At 38.3% G+C, this 21,049-nt stretch overlaps 1 protein-coding gene across 1 annotated transcript in view; it reads left to right on the top strand.

Annotated features, from left to right (window-relative positions):
- Window positions 1-6,771: 6,771 nt before the first annotated feature.
- The window catches only part of LOC135118905 (uncharacterized), a 48,679-nt gene continuing 34,401 nt past the window's right edge, over window positions 6,772-21,049 (top strand). The window contains exons 1-2 of the mRNA XM_064042032.1: window positions 6,772-6,851; window positions 11,738-11,950. Of these exons, the coding sequence (XP_063898102.1) occupies window positions 11,886-11,950 (65 nt within the window). The 5' untranslated portion in view covers window positions 6,772-6,851; window positions 11,738-11,885. The remainder of the gene's footprint in view (window positions 6,852-11,737; window positions 11,951-21,049) is intronic.

Below are 21,049 nucleotides of genomic sequence, written 5' to 3'. Positions count from 1 at the left end.
CAATCCTCATGACAAACTGGCTCTGGGAGAATTGCACAGATTGAGAATCAATAAAGATTAACCTTTGGACATTCTAGATTTTCAGCAAAAATATAAATCGGTTTATCCGTTTCATTCCGGCATTCCAGGTTTTCATCCGCCACATCCCATTTCCAGTATCAGGTTCTCGTCAATCAGAAACTTGAAGAGAACTCGTCAAGACAAAGTCAACGAGCCCAAACTCGATGGGTTTACTAAAAGGCAGTTCAGGGTTACGTCTCCTACCTTCGTGCCCTAACAGCAGACCAGCTCAGTGGTTCCAAAAGACATTAGTGTTTCAAATTTCAGATCCCACATATACTTGCAAGTAAACTGAGCGTGTAACATTCCTATCACATCTAGCAAACGAGCTGATGACCTTGAAGACCTGAACCGATTTCCACCAAACATAGCTAAGAACACTCCCGACTGGCATACCTTTTAAACAAAAAAAACCGCATTACAATCGGATCATCCGTTTGGGAGCTACGATGCCACATACACACACACACACACACACACACACACAGACACGTCAAACTTATAACACCCCGTCGTTTTTGCGTCGGGGGTTAAAAAATTGGAGCAAATTACAAGCTAGATTAATCCCAGAGCGAACCAAGCAAATTCCTATTCAGATAGTAAAAAACATCAAAAAGGCTGGGTTGTAGTATAATCACCTGCGTTGAGTTTTCGGCTTATAAGGGACCTGCAGGTTTAAGTATAGATACGTTATAATAATTACGCACAAATCAGACTCAATTAACCGACACACGGAAATAATATGATTATTTTCCTTTCCATTACCAAATATCGCCTAAATCTGCTTTCTAATTCCATTCCAAAAATAATGCACAGACCTAACAAAAACTTCCTGTAAACAGAAAACTGCAATCATCATACATCAAGACAGATTTAAAGCTAAACATTTATAAACTAACCCACCTATTACATGTCTATCTGAAATTCTCAGACATGAAAAAAGAAATAAGAAATAAACGCAGGGGGGTCGTCGCACCCGTTTTGGCGGATAGCCAGCGATGCACTGCAAACGCGAATCAACCTGCATGGTGCAAGTCTAGCCGTAGACAATAAACATCGGTCGTTATTCGACGTTAGAAGCTGCTGATTCTAATTTTGAATTTCAAATTTCAATCTTTTGTTTTTATTTCTATAATTAATTTTATTGAATTATTAATGTACACACTATACATATATACAAACTTAAACTACTTAACTTTATACAAAACTAAAAATAAAATACTATATACAAAATGTATATAAACATAAAACATAATATAAAAGAGCATCGATCAGGCGTCGAAGTATTCCTCCGCATCACTGTCCTCCGGAAACGTGCCCAGAAGACTATCTTTTGTTATTTTTTATCCAGCAAGAATTTCAAGTGGCATTGTATATTTCTTTCCAATGTTCCTAGTTTGTAGTGGAAACAAATCTTAATATTTTTTAAAGGGAAATCATATTTTATTGTAGTGACTAAAAGGATTGTTAGTTCATTAAAACGGTAAAAATGAAGAGAAGAGAGATAAATAAGAATATTGTCCCGAAATATACATATATAGCTCAATAAAATGACAATCTGTAACATAAAGTTACATAAACTAAACAAAATAGGACGTGTATAATTTTATTTTAATAAATACACAACTCTTTGTATATAAGTTAGTTGTCTAATTTCGAAATTACCTCTTGTTTTAACAGTTAGAAATAGAAAATGGCGCCTGACTCCTGAGCTGAGATGGGAAACATTTGGTCAATTGTAAGTGTAACGTGATATCTATGTTGTTTATGGAGACATTGAACTTAGTGTTTCTTTGTAGAAAGAAGGTAACTATTTCTCGACAGTAGCTCACTGTTTTGTTTTAAGAAGTGCTATAGTTACCGGAAAGCTAACTAAGAATACATAACATTCAGCCACAATTATTAGGTATGAAATAAAATTCATTATTTTCAGTACAGTTCCTCCTGTGAAATATTTATATACTCCCCGAATGTCTTAAAATACTAATATAAATAAGCGTACTTTTGGATGAAAAATTGATGCGTAAAGTTGGTAGAGAGATCGATGTGTAAAGACTATTCTTTCGGTAAACATCGGTTTTTGATCTTAAGCATTTGTGATAGCGTTTTAGATGGAATTATGTTATTTTTTTTAATTTCACTACACAAAGTTATAAACCAGCAAAGTCTAGGCAACACCCATCCGTGTAAAAAAAATATATACATCAATCCACAAGCAAGATATCTCAATAAACAAAAACGTTGAACTTCAAAAGTTTCTAACAATTTTAACCAACAATATTATTGCATGACGTCAAAAGGTGCAGATTACTCATTAGTTTCGTTTTCAAGCTTAAATGTAATTCCTATATGTACACCTGACCTTGGACCAATTTCAACTGTATACTGTATACATATAAATAAAAGTACGTAGGTATAGTAAAACAGTGCTCTTGGCAGTCATTGCGATTTAGACTGTACGATTTGTCGTTGGCTCGTCGTCACGATATCACGGTATTTTTTGTTAAGTACGTAAATATCCAGATTATTAAGTACCAAAACGCACTATTTCTCAGTAAAGAGAGAAATAAAAGGATCTCTGTCCCTTTATACGTGTTACATTACAATGCATTTGGCCAAAAAAGTTTTTGTTAAGCCACTTGTAATAACATTTCGGCTGTGCAATTTCAAAACCTAGTATCTGACAATTTTTTAAAAAAGCGTGTTTTTGCATTTTTCGACCTTATAGACCATTCTCCACATACTAGGATAGCAAAAACTCCCAAAAATTTTACAAAAACAAAGTTACACAAAGTCGGAAACCTAGCATCTACAGTAAACGTTTTCAAAATGCAAAAATTACAAGATTAAAACATAGTATCTAACATCAACCATTTTAAAAACCTAGTTAGTGCTTGTAGTTACTTGGATATAAAATGGTTCATGTAGATACTAAGCCAATGAAATGGTTGTAATAAACGTCAAAACTCCCGCGCAACTTTAGTATGTGAGAACAAGTCGTTGCAAGTGCGTGTTTTTGTCTCTAAAAATGAGCAAAAATCAGTTTTATAGGTCGAAATTGATCTTGAGTGCTTTAAAAGAACAACATGGTGAAATTTAAGTACGCTTCAGTGTATAATATTGTCAAGATTGTTTGTTTTCCAAGGTTTTTAAACGACGTCAAAAATCATCAAATGACCCCTCCCGCTGTGGGTTAGCAGCGATGAGGGAGTGTCAGACTCTTACTGACCAAAAACCGTCGTGTTCCGTCGTGGGCCTTTTATTTGCCAGAGCCACGGTATCTCTTTCGAACAACCCGCAGCCCCGGCAGGCCTTGGCCCTACTGGGCCCCGCTGGGGTTGCTGACATCTCTTTGAGGAGCGCGTGGAACAACGCGCGCCGTCGACACGGGTCTGTCGTCTAAGCAGACAGAGGGATGCTGAGCCACCCGAACTCACCGCCCACAGACCCATGCCTATGGTGGCCGGGAGTCATCTCGCGACACCCGGCGCCCGTGGTGTCCAGCGTGGCGGCCGGGATGAGAGGTGCGAACTCTCTGACGTTCCGCCGCCTCCTTCACGAGCATGACTGCTTCGCAGAAGGAGGCGAAGGCATCCCATTCCCTCTCGCCCCGGACCATGGCCTGAACCAGGGCCGGACGCGAGAAGTCACCGCCGCCTAAAGCCTCGACGAGTACCCGGCGGTGCCCTTCCCACGCAGGGCACTCCTGGACTGTGTGGTCCACCGTGTCCTCGGGGCTGTCCGCACAGTGGTGATACCCGGGCGCCTCCTCACGAAAGATTCGATGCAAGTACCTCCCGAAACAACCGTGTCCGGTGAGGACCTACGTCATGCGGTACGTGAGGGCGCCGTGACTCCTGCCGAGCCACTCCTCAAAGAGGGGACTTACCGCCACGACAGTCGTTCCCTCCAGGCCACCATGAGATCGCGCCAGAGCTCCGCCCGCTTCTCGACAACTTGCCGCGGCAACGGGGTTTCCCCCCCGGCGCTGAGCCTCCTCGCGCCAGTCGTACAGGCGCAAGAAGACTCTCGCCTCCAGATCCCACGGTGGCAGTCCGGCTAGTAGGCCAGCTGCTTCGCGGGAGATCGTGCGGTACCCCCGGATTAGCCTAATGGCTATCACCCTTTGGGGCACGTTCATGTAGTGTACGGCCCGCGGCCATACCGAACGTTATGAAAAAACACAATCCCTTGACCATGCCAACCTTAAAATATATTCCAAGAGGCATTAAAGAAAGTAAAAAGAAAGGCATAGTAAAATCATTATTACAGCTTATGCCAATGAACAGAAGGGAGTTTTGGCAAAGTTTACCGATCAATAATAATTCAGTTGATTTTAGTTTCTGGTGGACAATTTTTAATAAGCGAATAATTTATTTTATTTGAATATTGTTTTCAAATATTTTGAGTGATTATTTTTTTTTACTGAGAAAAAGAGTTTTTTTTTTAAATCTTTTTCATTAAAACTGCTTATCACTATTTCGTTGTCTTATTCTATTGTTTCTTACTAGGTTTATAAAAGTGCATTTAGTTTCTACTCAGTAAATTCAGACCTAAATGAAAACAAAGCAAGTGATCTTACTAGGTTTTGAAATTGTCACACTCAAAAAGTTAGAACTAAGAAAACAATTTTTTTATTAGTAACTGCTCCTCTACGTACATACTTGGTGATAGACGCATTAAAACACTTTTTTTTTAAACCCTGTTATCTCCCTCAAATTTTGCAATCACTCCCAGGACGGTACGACTAATATTATTGAAACGGCAAGCTGTCAAAGATATCAAATCGTTTTTCGGCTCTCCTATAAAATTTGGTTTTGTGCAGATACTGGGTTTTGATATTTCGCAGCCGATTTGTTATAATGTACAAAAAATATGTTAATATGTGTAGAACAACCAGGATGAAAACAATTACTTAATTGGATTGGATTTGATGAAAACAATTATTTATCTACTTTACGTTGTAACTGCAGGATCGATCGTACCATTCGCGAAATATCGCGGTGCAACAGTTCGTTATTTACCAAAAAATACGTGTCAAAAATCTATATTCGTCTTGTCTTTTCTAAAATGAAATCTGCGTATTGTAAGTTAGCTTTGCAACTAAACAAATACAAGAAAGTCTGGCACACTAAAACGGTCTGTGTACGTTTATTTAGCAGCCATTGCCAAAATCTGCGGAAAGTGGCGACGACACATTGAATTGATGCAGTATATTTAAAAATTACGATCATTATTAGTTCTTCTTCTTTCGTGTCGATGACATGACTTATAGTGAGACTACACTTTGTCAGCCCAATATACCGCCACAGCGAGAGCACGGCCGGATGCACTCATGAGGTCCTGCCGCGAGCAAGTTTCAGGGCATAGTGGACATGCAATGAGGTGGGACATGGTCTGCATAGCATCCCCGCACTCGCACCCAAGGTCCGCCCCGCCCGTGAAATTATTACTGTTAAGACTTTACTCATGAATGAGAATCTAAGTAATATGGAGAGATCAGCTCAGTTAACGGTGATTTTTTGAACTAAGGGTCACTGATGCAGCGTGTATAGCAATTATTAGTGACTTTGGATTCCCACGATAGATGACCAGAATGTCATACATTTTCATGCGCCCATCGAAAGGCTACCTTTAGGTTACGAAGCAGGAAAGAAGAAGAATACACATTTATTGCCTAGAACACTGCCAGTTGATTATTTACAGTTACCGGCACGGATGTCGAGCCCTGACCTTCACCTGTGCACAAGCGATTTACTGCCTTATTGCCTTATGCGTACGAGTGCGCAAAGCGATCCCCACTCCTCCGCCGAGAGCCCGACATCCGTGCCGGTAACTGTACTTCTTAACTGTTGTATATTGCAGAACGAAGAATATAATGTAATATTTTTTTCTTTGTCCACTGAACAGTAAAATCGTAGACGTTGTCGATCTGAAAGAAAATCTGCCTCGTATCCACAACATGTTTTTGTTTTACCCAGCAATTTATTATTCAATCTTAAGATGCGTTGGCCTTCAACACAAAATTCACTTACCAGGCAAGGTTCCTTGAAAAACAATTGAACATTAGTCACTGCCACTCAGAAGCTATAAATCGGAAGTCAGAACTCTTGACGGTTGAATTTTAAATGGCCGTCGGATGTTGCAGATTCTAAGGTTATTTTGCGCTATTGTTTTTATAATGTTATGGTGTGTTCAGGAAATCTTGAATATAGCTTGGTGGAACACTTGAAATTCTCGGAAAATTGATTTTTCAAACACGTGATTTAACAAAAACGAGCTTGTTCATCGTTGCACTTCTTCTGGGAAATTATGATGAGATTGGTGAAAACTCTCTTTCAAAGCAACTTCAAAGTCTGAATTGTTAAAATCTTACCCAATATAATGAATTATGTTACTCCTCTCAGAGATTTCTGTATAAAAATAACTTCAATTATATATAGAGCAGGCCGGGCTATACAGTTTCCCAAGAAAGCGACTAAAACTGCAAGACACCACGCCATGCTCCTATTCACAGATCATTCCAAACATTTCTCTTTGACAAAACAAAAAGCAAAACTTAAAATTAACTGCCCAAATATTTTCTTCGTTATATTTGGAACTGCTTCCATAAATCAGATTTTATCCCCGAACCGCGCGCATACTGTATCAAACATTCATAGCGTACTATAATTAAACATATGACTTCCCCGAAAAGCATGTATTTTCTAACATCCCACAGGTCAGTTGCCGCTGACTTCTTGTGATCGACTGACGTTGCAGGACTCTTGCAAGTGCTCGGCCAAATTACGGTTATCTGGATTCTTAATTCAAAATTTTTACGCCGCCATATTTATAGTGCGGTGCGAGTGCTATTTTTGGCGCGGTTTACGGTTTTTTTGTAGTCTATGGTTTGTGGAAGAAGTAGTGTTTCGCAGTGTTTTGTTTATGTTGTGATTTTGGCAATGTTTATTTAGGTATTGAAATGAGCACTAATGTGAGGTAAACCGAAATGTGCTCGTTGTCCTTGATGTTGAAACTAAAAGTAGGTGTTTATTCTCAGACGTGTACAGAGATCTGTAAATAAATTCGCGCATTAAACGATAAACCTAACCACAAAAAAATGCGTAGATTTTCCAAAGCGTGTATTTTACAAATATGTGATAGTTGTCCTTGTAGTTGCAGACTTATATTTAGACTCCACAAAGTTCTCTCATAAAATAAGACTTGATGTCGAGTGTCGACATATTTTGTTTGCAAACAATGAAAAACCTGCAATTTTGCGCGAAACCTATAATTATCAAAATAACTTCACCTTTTCAAGCTTAAAAGACCATGTAACCTTTAAATAATACAGCTTTAAAAACTGAAAGAAAAAGCACAAAAAATAGTAAAAGCTTAAAAGCTACGAAAAGCGTTTGAAAAAGGAACGCATGTCATGTCTGCGCGCGAAATTGTGACCACTGACTATTATAACATGACCTCTAAACTCTTTGGAGTTAGTTGAAATGAAGGGTCTCTCTAAATTGGTCGTGTATTTCTTTGACATTTACTCGGAATGGCACCTTTCTATTTATTTAGAAGAGTACACCCATACTACAGACTAAAAAGTTTGCTGACAGTTGACCGATGGCTGGAAATGGCTGAATGTTTAGACTGGTGTCAGACTGCCTGGCTTCTGACTACCCGTAACGACTGCCAAGGATGTTCAATGACAGCCAGGACTTACAGTTCAACGTACAATCCGAAACACAGTCATTGGTGTACAAGAATATATCTTGGAAAGTACATACAAACTTCGAAAAGTTGCATTGGTACTTGCCTGACCTGGAATACATGAGAGGAGGCTCTTTATCCACTAGGCCACCACGACTACCATTAACCGAATGTGCGTACTACCATTCATCTTTATACGAATTTATGAGCCCGGTTATACTGGAAGCCGACCCCAACATAGTTGGGAAAAGGCTCGGGAGATGATGACTAATTATCGGCCGACTAAAAGTCTGCAGTGTGGTACTCTTGAGCTTATTTTAAAACAACAGTTGATGCATGACTAAAGAAGTTTGCCACGGCCATGCTTAGCTGTGACATTAAGTTAAATTCTGTTAGGATCAAAGGACTTTCGCTGTTGCTATTCTCGAAATAAATAAATAAACTTAAAGGTGCTCTAGCTAGAGAGTTACTACCTAATAAGTCATACAAAAAGTCATTACGGGTAGTCAGAAGCCAGTAAGTCTGACACCAGTCTAACCAAGGGGTATTGGGTTGCCCGGGTAACTAGTTTGAGGGGGTCAGATAGGGCAGTCGCTTCTTGTAAAGCACTGGTACTCAGCTACATCCGTTTAGATTGGAAGCCGACCCCAACATACTTGGGAAAAAGGCTCGGAGGACGATGACCTAAGACCTAATAAGACATATCAAATGTTATATGTACTACATTTTCTATACTATTCTCTTGTTTTTAATGCATAAACTCAAAAACTACCGGAAAAAAATTACCTGTCAATAGAATAGCATAAAATCGTGTTAAATTAATCTATAGTTTCTTGACCCTTTCTGGTAATTAGCGACGCCGCGCCATTAAGAAAGCCACCAATTTCTAAAAGCATATCCCTGAGTTAGTTTACCGGAAACCCATTTAGTTGATTGGTCAAGGCGGGTACCTTATCTTTACGGAATCCACTATGGGTTATCCAAACTTCAACCTTCATACTTAAGTGTTCTATCTAAATTGGTTTCTCATACGAACCTATGGATACGAAAAAATTGGTTTTACCAAGAACCTTATAGTACGAATGGAGGTCCCACCTAAAAGTATTTATCTAATCGCGTACTTCAGGCCCGATTCGAAAATCGCATAAAATCTATAAAAGTTAAAACTAAGGAGCTTTGTGTTAGGTACTGCAAATAAGAAGTGAACTTTATCAAATGTTATATTCACTTTAAAAAGCACGTGCTCTTGTTTAAAATCGAGCGAGGCATCTTCGCCGTTCAGCCAGTCGTGTCTTCGATGTCCTCTTGTTGCAATTTTAGTGACTAGTTCTCCGAGACCCAGCGGGGAAGGCAAATTATTGTTTTCTATCTATATTGTGTTAGAAATATAGGGTAGTGTAATTAATATAGGGCCCAACCCTATGTTTGCCTTCCAAATATCCGGGACTAGAAGGATCGTGGCATAACTTCCAAACGAACCTTTCATTAATAGGTATTCACAACTTCTTAAAACGTGTTCAACGATCAAATTATAGGCAGGATAGCTCTTTTTTAACGACGTCAAAAATCATCAAATGACCCCTCCCGCTGTGGGTTAGCAGCGGCGAGAGAGTGTCAGACTCTTACTGACTAAAAACCGTCGTGTTCCGTCATAGGCCTTTTATGTACCAGGACCGCGGTAACTCTTTCGAACTATCCGCAGATAAGCAGGATAGCTGACTTAAGAAAGAACAAAAAAATTACATATTTCGCAACGCATCTGTCAAATCTTTGACACATTATGACACTTCCACAAGTCATGTTAGTATTCACAAAGAGAAGAGTCTTTGGTATAATCCGCAGCGGCCAATGACGCTATTTCAGTCGTTTCCTCATTCTTATCTAAGAGTTGGACGGGGCCCAAGCTTCGTTGCATCATAGCGACGTAACTGTGACATTATTTTGTGTTTAAAACTGCAAATATGGTGCTTTTGACGTTGTATGTTCGGCAAAATTGGAGACCACGGTAAAGCAGAGTTTTAAAAGAATGGGTTTGTTTTTGGGCATGTGTTTTTTTATTTACCGCGGTAGCAATGGATGGTTGCCGAAAATCCAGCAAATTGACGAACCTTGGGAGAGGCCCTTGTCCATTAGTGGACGTCTTTTGGCTTAAATTTACTGGACTTATATCAAAAGTTCGTAATCTCGGTGCTTTTATTATTTTCTTTTTTTGTAAAAACCTACACTACCTATCCAAGTTCATATACCTATTTGCAATAGTCTTTTCATGCCCTAACGATTTTACATAGCACTAGTAACACGTGCTTTAACTTAAGAAATTATATATATTATTAATTTTCGAATCAAATATAATGAGAAAACTCATGCAAAATGCGTCACATTTTCAGAGCATTTCTAGTGAAAATATATGACCTAAAATTGTCATCTCAACTACCCAATTAACTTCAGAATTTTGGCGCCAACATTTGACATTTTCACTACCTATATATTGGCAAGGGTTATCCTTATTCAGCCAACGATGGCTGTGACACCAATGTCTGTTTTCGTTACTTCCTTACTGCATCAGAGCAAACTGACAGTTGGAAGCAACCCAAAACGTTTCTACAGAGATGCATTTTTTTTTCTCTTATGTTTTCGTAAAATTCGTGCTTCGCATTTCATTTCAAGAATTTGTATTCTTTTACAGATTTTTGTAAATATGATTGCTAAATGTGATCTTTGTAAATAGACTCTAAATGAACAGTATAAAAACATTAGGTATCTAACTCCTTTTATTTATTTTTCTCATCACAAAATGTCGCTTAATTAAATAAAAGGTCCCGTAGTGGTTAATAACTCTTTAATTAGTATATTATGGAAAAAAAATTCAAAAATAAAAAAAAATGAGCATTGGATTCTACAAACACTTATCCCATATTTAATAACCTCAAATCTATTTCAAATCTTCTATGATTCATATACTTTTTTAACTAGTCCTTGGATTCATAGACAAAACATCTCGTATATAAAAAAAAACCTCTTTGCTGTGTGAAATGAACTCACTTTGCATTAGAACTATCATCAGTTCTCGACATCAAATGTTGACTCTTCCACATATAGATTCTGTGACTCAGTAGGTACTCGCTTGCAATCTAAATATAATAATATTTCAGTCGGTTTTTTGTTTTGGAGATTATTTGACAAGAAAGGGATGTAGATAAGTTCAAAAGTCTAGAAATCCCATCTTACTTGTATTATGATTGCGACGATGCAAGAATTTAATCCGACAAACTTTCGCTCAATAACTACTGGACAGATTTACGTGAAAATCTTTGTAGGTTTTTTAATAGGAATACATTACGTTTTTAAAATTTGCACACTTGTGTATGCTCGTGTATGATATCAAATTCTTTGACCGTTTCAGCAAAAAAAAAAACACATTTCACATGAAAGTGAAAAAAGTCTTATGACCGTAATACTTTTCAATAAACTCTCACATTGTCTCCGATCAAATTGTGAACTAAATTCTTGCTTTATGATTAAACTCCTGAACACCATGACCTATAGTGATTTAATAATATTTAAATACATATACCTAGTATAGTAATTTCCAAAACATCTTAACTTGATACCAATACACGAGTATATCAATATCAACTGTGGGCTCTCCGTTAGTCACTGAAAGGGCAACTGTCTACAGGAATCGTAATAATCTCTCCTTAAGACATGCATGTACCAAAATAAAATCAACGCTGCATTTCTCGAGATGTGCATCTATAGTTTTTTTTACGTCTAATTTCGTCCACGGCACGAGCCAGTATGCGCTCAGTCGGGCCAACGCGCACTTCTTAACATTCAATTTAATTCATAGAATCACGTCCGCCATATTGGTAAATATGTTTGAATAACCGACCTTTTTTTGTAAATAAACGCTTATGTTATTAACTGTTTTTGGTATTAAAGTACTAATTTTAGTGGATAATTTTGTTTTTCTGATTTTAAGAGCCTATTAGAGTCCTGTATCGGTCAGAAACGGTCGTCGCGATAAGTGAGACTGGTAGTCTATGCTCAGAACTTTGAGTGATATAAATACTCTTTTGTAAAAGACAGTGTATAAAAGTGTTTGTGACGTATGATAATTTTAAGGAAGAATGGGGAAGAAGAAGAAGAATAGTGGAAAGAAAGGGGGGAATCGCTTCTTCAGGTGGATAAGAAGGTACTTACTTAATCACTGACAAAAGATCCTGTGTGATAACCTCTTTCACCATTTCTCGATAGAAATTATAACCATTTATAATACAAATAAGCAAATGTTGCTGATTATAAGTTTAACTATAACATATCCGGAAGTGGTGAAACTGGTAATAAACGCTAATATAACATAAATAAAGATTAAAATGATCTGTGTGTGTTTTCTTTTAACCTCTGTGGCATCCATGTTGGCTAATTTCGGCGGTATTTTGTCGTCCATTTTGAAACTTTGACATTTATTGAAATAATATTTTCACGTGTATTTTTTAACTAACTATTGTATTTGGAGGATTTAATATTAAAAGCATGTTGCATGTCTTCTTACGAAACTGAATCTATTTATATGAAATATTTTGATGAAACTGGGAATAAAGTTTATATACCTACTCTCTTAGATTAAGCATTTTTTTGATTTATTAAGTAGGATTAAGATGGAATCTGACTGTAGATCGACGGTCTAGCAATTAAAAACATCTACGAATGAATCTAAGTACATACTTTTCACGGAAAACCCCTAAAATTGAAGTTTCTTTGAAGTACCTACGATATTTCTAAGAAAGCCGTTTTCGATATTATTTGTAGGTAAGTATTGGTAATATTTACTATTGCAACACACAGGAAAAGACGTAGCCTTATCAGTAAACTGTCTGATAACAAATACAACAAACCATTGAACTTTTAAGTGATTATTGAGATAATAGAATGTCTATCTATAACTATTGTTTACTTACGTAGCTGAAGAGTTTGTTTAGACGCGATAATCTCAGGAAAAATCAGTTATAGCTGAGGAACCCTATATGATACTTTTTACGTCCCACTGCTGAACGTAGGCCTCCCTCAATAAGCGCTAACCATCCCCTTCTTGGGCAGATCTACGGAGGAAGGTCAGGCGCCATATTCTAGGACCTAGGTCGAGCAACGTACGGTAGGCGTGATCATTAAATAGAACTAACGAGATGTTCGGGTTCCTTGTCCAATCAAAACCAATCTGTCAAAGATTGGTCTTGCTTGATTGGTGATTTTATTTTATAAATAATGGGCGGGTTCCATATAAGGCGTGTAAGGACACAGCTAGTAACGTCCATCGTTCCTTTTCCGTATTTCGGCGCGCTACTTTCTGGGGAGATTTTGTACTAGACATCTTCGCTAGCCATTTTGTCCTCCATGAGCAGCCAGTATTCATCCACGTCTAAAAGTACGATTAAGTAGATAAGATAAGCTTTGTGGGTTAATCGATAATGTTTTTCATGAAAGTTCTGTATTACAAAAATATTTCGCCACATAGGTACTTACGTGTGCAGGTCTTAACCCACATCCCGGGTGTGAAAAGCTGCTCAATCTATCTCATTTGTTCCTCTCTCGCAAAAACCTAGCGCATGGATTTTGATGTAAATTTTCAATAATATAATTTATTATCAGAATAACATATACTTGAGAGGCCTATGTCCAGCAGTGGACTGCGATAGGCTGATGATGATATAGGCTAAGTTTTATCCGTTAAGTAGTTGAAACGGGTGAAACCGTTAGCAGAAGCTAGTTAAAATAATTCAGTACAATAACAACAAAACAAACTCATCGCAACAAATAACGAACTAAGTTCTGAACAAAGCTGCGCTCATAAAACAGTTTTTAAAAATTAAATTAGGTCAGACTGTCAGAAATATGGCTGCAACTAGGAAATGTGTTTTAAATTCAACCTGAACTGATTCCTCGTTGGAAGTTAGCCACGAAAAGAGCAGTTAAATGCAGCTAATGCAGTGGAAGTATGAAAGTACGTCATTTGCAGTAGATTTTAGGTTATGTTAAATTGTTATTGCAGTATTTTGACGTTTATGTGGATGACTTTTGGTTGAAAAGGTCGAGTTGTAAATTTTGAAGTTTAGGGCTGCTAATGCTGCTATCTTTTATTTAAAGTTCAGTGTGGGTCCAGGTCAAGCGAGCAAGTACCAATGCTACTTTTCTTAGTATATCTTGGACACCAATGGCCCAATGAGCCTTTTCCCAACTATGTTGGGGTCGGCTTCCAGTGTTAACCGGAGGCAACTGAGAACCAGTGTTTTACATGGAGCGACTGCCTATCTGACCTCCTCAACCCAGTTACCCGGGCAACACGACATCCCTCATTACTGGTAGCTAGACTTTCTGGCTTCTGACTACCCGTAATGACTGCTAAAGATGTTCAAATGACAGCCGGGAAGCCACTAGTTTATCGTGCCTTCCGAAACATAGAATAACTCATTATAACAAGATGGTCTATTGTAAATAACAGTTTTTTTAAAGACTGTCTAGGTATGGAGTTTCTTCTCCATGAGACAAACTCTTTGGAACCGTGCAAATAGCTCGACGTTTCGAAGAGCTTTCAATAAAAAGAAATGATTTTGACTTTTTTCACCCATCTACCCACTGCGTCAAGCTGACTTAAGCCACGAGCTATTAAGCAACTATGTATAAATACAATTAACTGTACATAGCAGGAATCCGCTTATGGATTTTTAAACCACTTCCCAACAATTATGTCTGATATCTCGTCCACGTGGGCGACTAGGTTGCTTAACCAAACCAACAGATTAAACTACCTACACGAATTTAGACGCCATGTTTTGGACTTTTAAGGACGTTGTACTGTTGTTATAGTTTAAGAGAACCGCAGATTAAACTAACTGTTGTCTGCAATGTCATCCGCGTCTCGTGGGGACTTCTTCCTATACTAGATAAAATATTAAAAAGCTGAAGAGTTTGTTTGTTTGATCGAACGCGCTAATCTCAGGAACCTACTAGTCCGATTTGAAAAATTATTTCAGTGTCAGATAGCCCATTCATCGAGGAAGGCTATAGGCTACTTTTTATCCGGGTTCGTGCAGAGGTTCCCACGGGATGCGGGTGAAACCGCTGGCTGAAGCTAGTACTAGATAAAAAGAAGCTTAATTGTAAACTAACATCTATTGGAATCGAACGAAACGATTCTTAAATCTTATAAAACCACGCACATTTTTGCGCGTTTTGAATTACCAAACAAAAGGTTAACTTTTGTACAAAGTTCTCAAAAGAGAAGTTAGATACTTTATAGCCCTGATAGTTAAGTATTTCTATGAATTTTCCTACGAACACTATGCTAAAGAATACAAAATATAAGTATGATTTTTACCTATAAAAACTTTCCATCGAATTCGAAGATCATGCTAAGAGATGGCCCTGTCTATACTCCAATTATATTTGACCAATACTTCTCGGGACACTGTAGGTACATAGATGTTCTATAAAGGTAGTTTTACCAGGAAAATCCTAAATTATTCCGCCTATGTAACTCTAGATTATGTTACATATCATTCGATACTATGATTAGGCTCTAAAATTAAGATTTATCAACTCACACAAAATAGTTATGTCATATGTCAATCAAAATTCCGCCATATTGCTATCAAGAAATGTTAGTTAATCTGTGGTCTGAGTGCCAATTTATTATGCATATTCTAACGAGTCAAATGTCACCATAGACATAGTATTAGTAAACAGGACTGCGCACCTATACCCAAAAAACGAGCCGAGTGAAACAGTTAGTACCGAGGCTGTTTGTCCCTTTCTAATAGGGTGACTATGAGATTAAGCTATGTGAGACTAATCCGAATTTGCTAAGATTATTAAACACAGATTGGTATTGAAGTTTTAACTTACTCAGTTTGTGACCTTAAGATACTAATATCTGCTTTTAAAAATTAGCAGGAATTAGCCGTATAAAAGCAGGGAGATTCGAAGTGAAGACTGATTTGTCTGTATTTTTGCTTCACATATAGACTGCTAAGCCATTTATGTCGCCTTCCTTCATTTTTTGGGAAGCAACAACAGTTTTAAAATCCATCACATTTTTTGACTCATTACAAGAATTCATGGGCACCCTAGTTGTTTGATTTACGAAAATGTTAATATTAGCTAACCTGTGGAACGATATACTGCAACCCCCATAGGATTCACTTTTACAAGTATAAACGCAACACTTTTCACTATTTTAATAGTTTACATTGATTTAATACAAAAAGTATAAACAAAATTTTTAATGCTGATTACGCGCCAAGAATGTTCAGGGTTACCGCTAGAAAATAAAAAAAAGCAAAATAAAAATTTATGTTGTTTATGTTGTAATAATAAATACGAATAAATTAATGCGATTGTTATTAATTTGTTGACTTACAATTATTAAAATAAGATAAAAATATAAGTGATTCCATTGTTTTTTGGGAAGACAAAACTTTTGATTGATCACAACATTTTTTTATGCTGGCAAGGTGTTAGAAAGAGACAAACAGCCTCCGTTCGAACTATCCCTCTCGGCTCGGATTTGCCTCTGTGTATTATGCAACCAATTTAGTACCTTATTGCGTTAGAATAGAGTTCATTTTCGTAAATATATATTTTGAGCGTGCGCAATCTTGTTTAGTAATATTATATCTATGAATGTCACATAGCTTTGTAGACTTTAGTAATATTTCTATTAGCGCGAAACTGAGATGATTGCTTTCATTAAGACTTGAATGAATGATGCCGTTTAAACGTATGCATGAATTGAGAAGAATTAGTTGCTAGACATTTTCCCGCGGTTTCCCCTGCGTCCAGTGGGAACTACTGCCCGTACCGGGATATACTATAGCCTATGTGACTCGGGAAGAGTGTAGCTTTCCAATAGTGTAAGAATTTTTCAAATCGGTTCAGTAGTTTCGGAACTTTTAGAGTAGGTACAAAAAATTTACCCTGGGTGTAGGATAATAATCCATGAGGATTTTTCCCCTGACAAAAAAAATATAGAGGTAGGTCTGTGTAGTTCCAAAAGAAAACTACTAAAGTTCATAATATACATATGTTTATGTTTTATTTTTTAATTATCATTATGATTGATGCATTTATAACGCTCTATTTCGACCACGCAACCCAAGTTTTTCTATAACAAACTTATCAACAATTCAGAAACGCGAACAGCGCATTAATCAAATGCAATTTTCCGACCGCTTAGTTCCGTTTAGTCGACCGTAACATTTCTAAATTTTTAACCTAGGAAGCGAAAATAATAATATATGATCTAGCTAGTACTTTGTACGTTAAGGTCTAAATAAGCTGGAAATTGTAGGTCGTGATGGTTATGGGTTGATAACCTAGGCCTAGCCGTGCCGGTGTGACGATTTTCTGATTGGCAACTGTCATTTTGAAGTGAAATGTCACTTTGCAGTCAAACGTGCCTGGACGATAAAAATTAGGGTAAATTAATAAATCTGCTCTGTTATCTCTATGCCTTTACTGAAATCGGGTTTCCAGATATATATTTTTTTAATATATCTGTATATACATAAATGTATTACAATAACGTATCATCCTCCGAGCCTTTTCCCAATCATGTTGGGGTCGGCTTCCAGTCTAACCGGATTCAGCTGAGTACCAGTGCTTTACAAGAAGCGACTGCCTATCTGACCTCCTCAACCCAGTTACCCGGGCAACCCGATACCCCTTGGTTAGACTGGTGTCAGACTTACTGGCTTCTGACTACCCGTAACGACTGCCAAGGATGTTCAATGACAGCCGGGACCTACAGTTTAACGTGCTATCCGAAACACAGCCAATGGTGTCTAAGATATACTTAGAAAGTACATACAAACTTAACAATAACGTATGTAAATAAATAAATATTTTTTTCTAATACTTGATCTATACATATAATAAATCTGTAAAAAAACTGTGTCTGTACATTGAATATATTAAAAAAATAATAATTGGATGGGGTTTAGAAACAGTAATGGAGCACAAATCCAAAAAAAAAATTCTGTCTGTATGTCTGCATGTCTGTATGTCTGTATGTCTGTTTGTTTGTACACGCTAATCTTCGGAACTACTGGACGGATTTCAATGATTTTTTCTTTGTTGTATCAGTATTAAGCCTGGTCAACATATAGGCTATAATTTATCTTCGAAACTTGAAGACCTGGTGCAGAACACCAACAGACCAACAAAACTATAAGAGATACCAAAATGGTGCCATAGCAAAAATTGTTTCATGTGATAAGCATTTTCAGCTGAGATAATAAATTTTAAGATTTGGAACACCTGATGTGGAACCCCAAGAGCCCAGCTTCTCTGTACCATATACAGGTATGACGTTTTAGCAAAAGTTGTTCAACTTGATAAGCACTTTCTATTGACTTATACAAATTGAAGATCTAAAACACCTGATGTGGAACTCCAGGGGCCCAGCTAGACTATAGCATATAGAGGTGTAACGTTTTAGCAAAAGTTGTTCAATCTGATAAGCACTCTCTGTTGACTTATGAAAATTGAAGATGTAAAACACCTGATGTGGAACCCCAGGAGCCCAGCTAGACTATAGCATATAAAGATATGACGTTTTTGCAAAAGTGGTTCAATCTAATAAGCACTCTTTATTGACGTATATACATCGAAGATCTGGAACACCTGATGTGGAACTTCAAGAGCAATACTACACTTAAAATGTATAGAAACGAATGTTATGAAATAGGTATGGTGACACAAAACCGACGATTATCCCTTTATACACTATAGAAATATGAACTCAAGGACAATCCCCGGTGGACGTCGTTAAAAAAAAGACAATCCCTATACCATACCGCTAACTGTGGATGAAAATTACTTGGGCTATTGTGATGGGATGCTAATGGACTAGGAATGGGAAACTACGGGAACTATGGCACCTGCCGATGACAATGTATTAGATACATGTAAAATTGCTGGTGGAGACTTCGCCAGCTCACTTACTGGGCCCCGGGAATCAGTCACTGAATAGCAACAAGAGGACAACAGGGACATGAGCGGCTGAAGTGTGAGAATACCTCGGCGGATTTTAAACGCAGATTACGCGCTCCCTGTGGGTCACTTACCACGAGGCATCCTCCGAGCAGGGTTACTAACCCTGCTCTAGCGACTCCACTCTGGACGGCAAGCCAAGCCAGAGGCTTGAGACCTACCCCGTCATGGTTCACTCTGACCTGCCGGAGATGGGGGCAGTATACTCTCCCTGGAGAACTCAGTATATACAGCCCCGCGGGGTAGCTACTCCCCGTCATCAGCCTCAGATGTCCTGCGGTGCTTATATCTCATTATTATTGTCGTTATTATCTCAAGAGCCTTTGTCCCAATTATGTTAGAGTCGACTTCCAGTCACGATGCAACTGAGTACCAGTGTTTTACAAGGAGCGACTACCTATCTGACCTCCACAACCTGGTTACCCGCTCAACCCAACACCCCTTGGTAAAACTGGTCAGACTTACTGGTCTGACTACCCATAACGACTGCCAAGAATGTTCAATGACAGCCGGAACCTACAGTTTAAGCCTTCCAAATAACGGTCATTGGTATCCAAAATATACGTAGAAAGTACCTACATACGAACTTAGAAAAGTTGCATTGGCAGGTACTTGCCAGACCTGGAATCAAAGACGCACGCTCATACTTGAGAGATTGGTTCTCCTCCTCCTCCTCCTCCGAGCCTTTTCCCAATCACGTTGGGGTCGGCTTCCAGTCTAACCGGATTCAGCTGAGTACCAGTGCTTTACAAGAAGCGACTGCCTATCTGACCTCCTCAACCCAGTAACCCGGGCAACCCGATACCCCTTGGTTAGACTGGTGTCAGACTTTCTGGCTTCTGACTACCCGTAACGACTGCCAAGGATGTTCACTGACAGCCGGGACCTACAGTTTAACGTGCCATCCGAAACACAGTCAATGGTGTCTAAGATATACTTAGAAAGTACATACAAACTTAGAAAAGTTGCATTGGTACTTGCCTGACCTGGGATCGACCCCGCGCCCTCATACTTGAGGTTGGTCCTTTACCCACTAAACCACCACGACTTCCACTAAGTCACCACGACTTTGTCATCTATTTAATGTTTTTTACGTAATACGTGTAATATTTTTGCCACACACAACTTAAATGCGGACTAATTAGAATCACTACATTTATCCCTATGGTCGCGTCTATTGCGGTTCAGTTCTCAGTTTTGTTTAGTCTGCTGTGCTTTTGCCGTTGAAGTACAAAAATTAAATATATGGAACGTTTCTAATGCGTATCCCGTTGTTTTCAAGTCAACGGGCTCTTAAAATTCAATATCAGACGATTAAGATCTTTGATTTTGCTGACCCCGTAGTCGCTGGCAAAAGGGACAGGATCCGCGTACGAAGTCGCGGGCAGAAGCTAGTTCTAAATAAAGTCGTGGTGGCCTAGTGGGCAAAGAACCAACCTCTCGAGTGTGAGGGCGCGGGTTCGAAGCCAGGTCAGGCAAGTACCAATGCAACTTTTCTAAGTTTGTATGTACTTTCTAAGTATATCTTAGACACCAATGACTGTGTTTCGGATGGCACGTTAAACTGTAGGTCCCGGCTGTCATTGAACATCCTTGGCAGTCGTTACGGGTAGTCAGAAGCCAGTAAGTCTGACACCAGTCTAACCATGGGGTATCGGGTTGCCCAGGTAACTGGGTTGAGGAGGTCAGATAGGCAGTCGCTCCTTGTAAAGCACTGGTACTCAGCTGAATCCGGTTAGACTGGAAGCCGACCCCAATATAGTTGGGAAAAAGGCTCGGAGGATGATGATGACTTGATTCTAAATTAAACAGTTGTTAGATATATTTCACTAGGATTAATAAGAACAAGTAACCCCTTGTATACTTTGAATTATATTTTATGACATATCACCTAGGTATATTTATGAGATGGAAAATAAAAATGCTAATCTCTAAACTAGGACATTTTTAATTATGAAAGTAACGCCCGAACACTGAAACTCGTCAGGAATATTATTTATGTACTTTACTAGCTTTTGCCCGCAACTTCGTTCGCGTGGAATAGTGACTACGAGCAGATTTTTGATTTGACCAATAGATGGCGCTATATGTCCGGAATAATTTTATTTTTAATTTTTTTTTGTAATAAAAACTATCCTATGTCCTTTCTCAAGTTTCAAACTATGTCTGTACCAAATTTCACACAAATCGGTTCAGTAGTTTAGGCGTGAAGAAAAGACAGACAGACAGACAGACAGAGTTACTT

The sequence above is a fragment of the Helicoverpa armigera genome, chromosome 27 (assembly GCF_030705265.1).
Source record: "Helicoverpa armigera isolate CAAS_96S chromosome 27, ASM3070526v1, whole genome shotgun sequence".
NCBI lineage: Eukaryota > Metazoa > Arthropoda > Insecta > Lepidoptera > Noctuidae > Helicoverpa > Helicoverpa armigera.
This window is presented reverse-complemented; position numbering and strand designations above follow the sequence as displayed.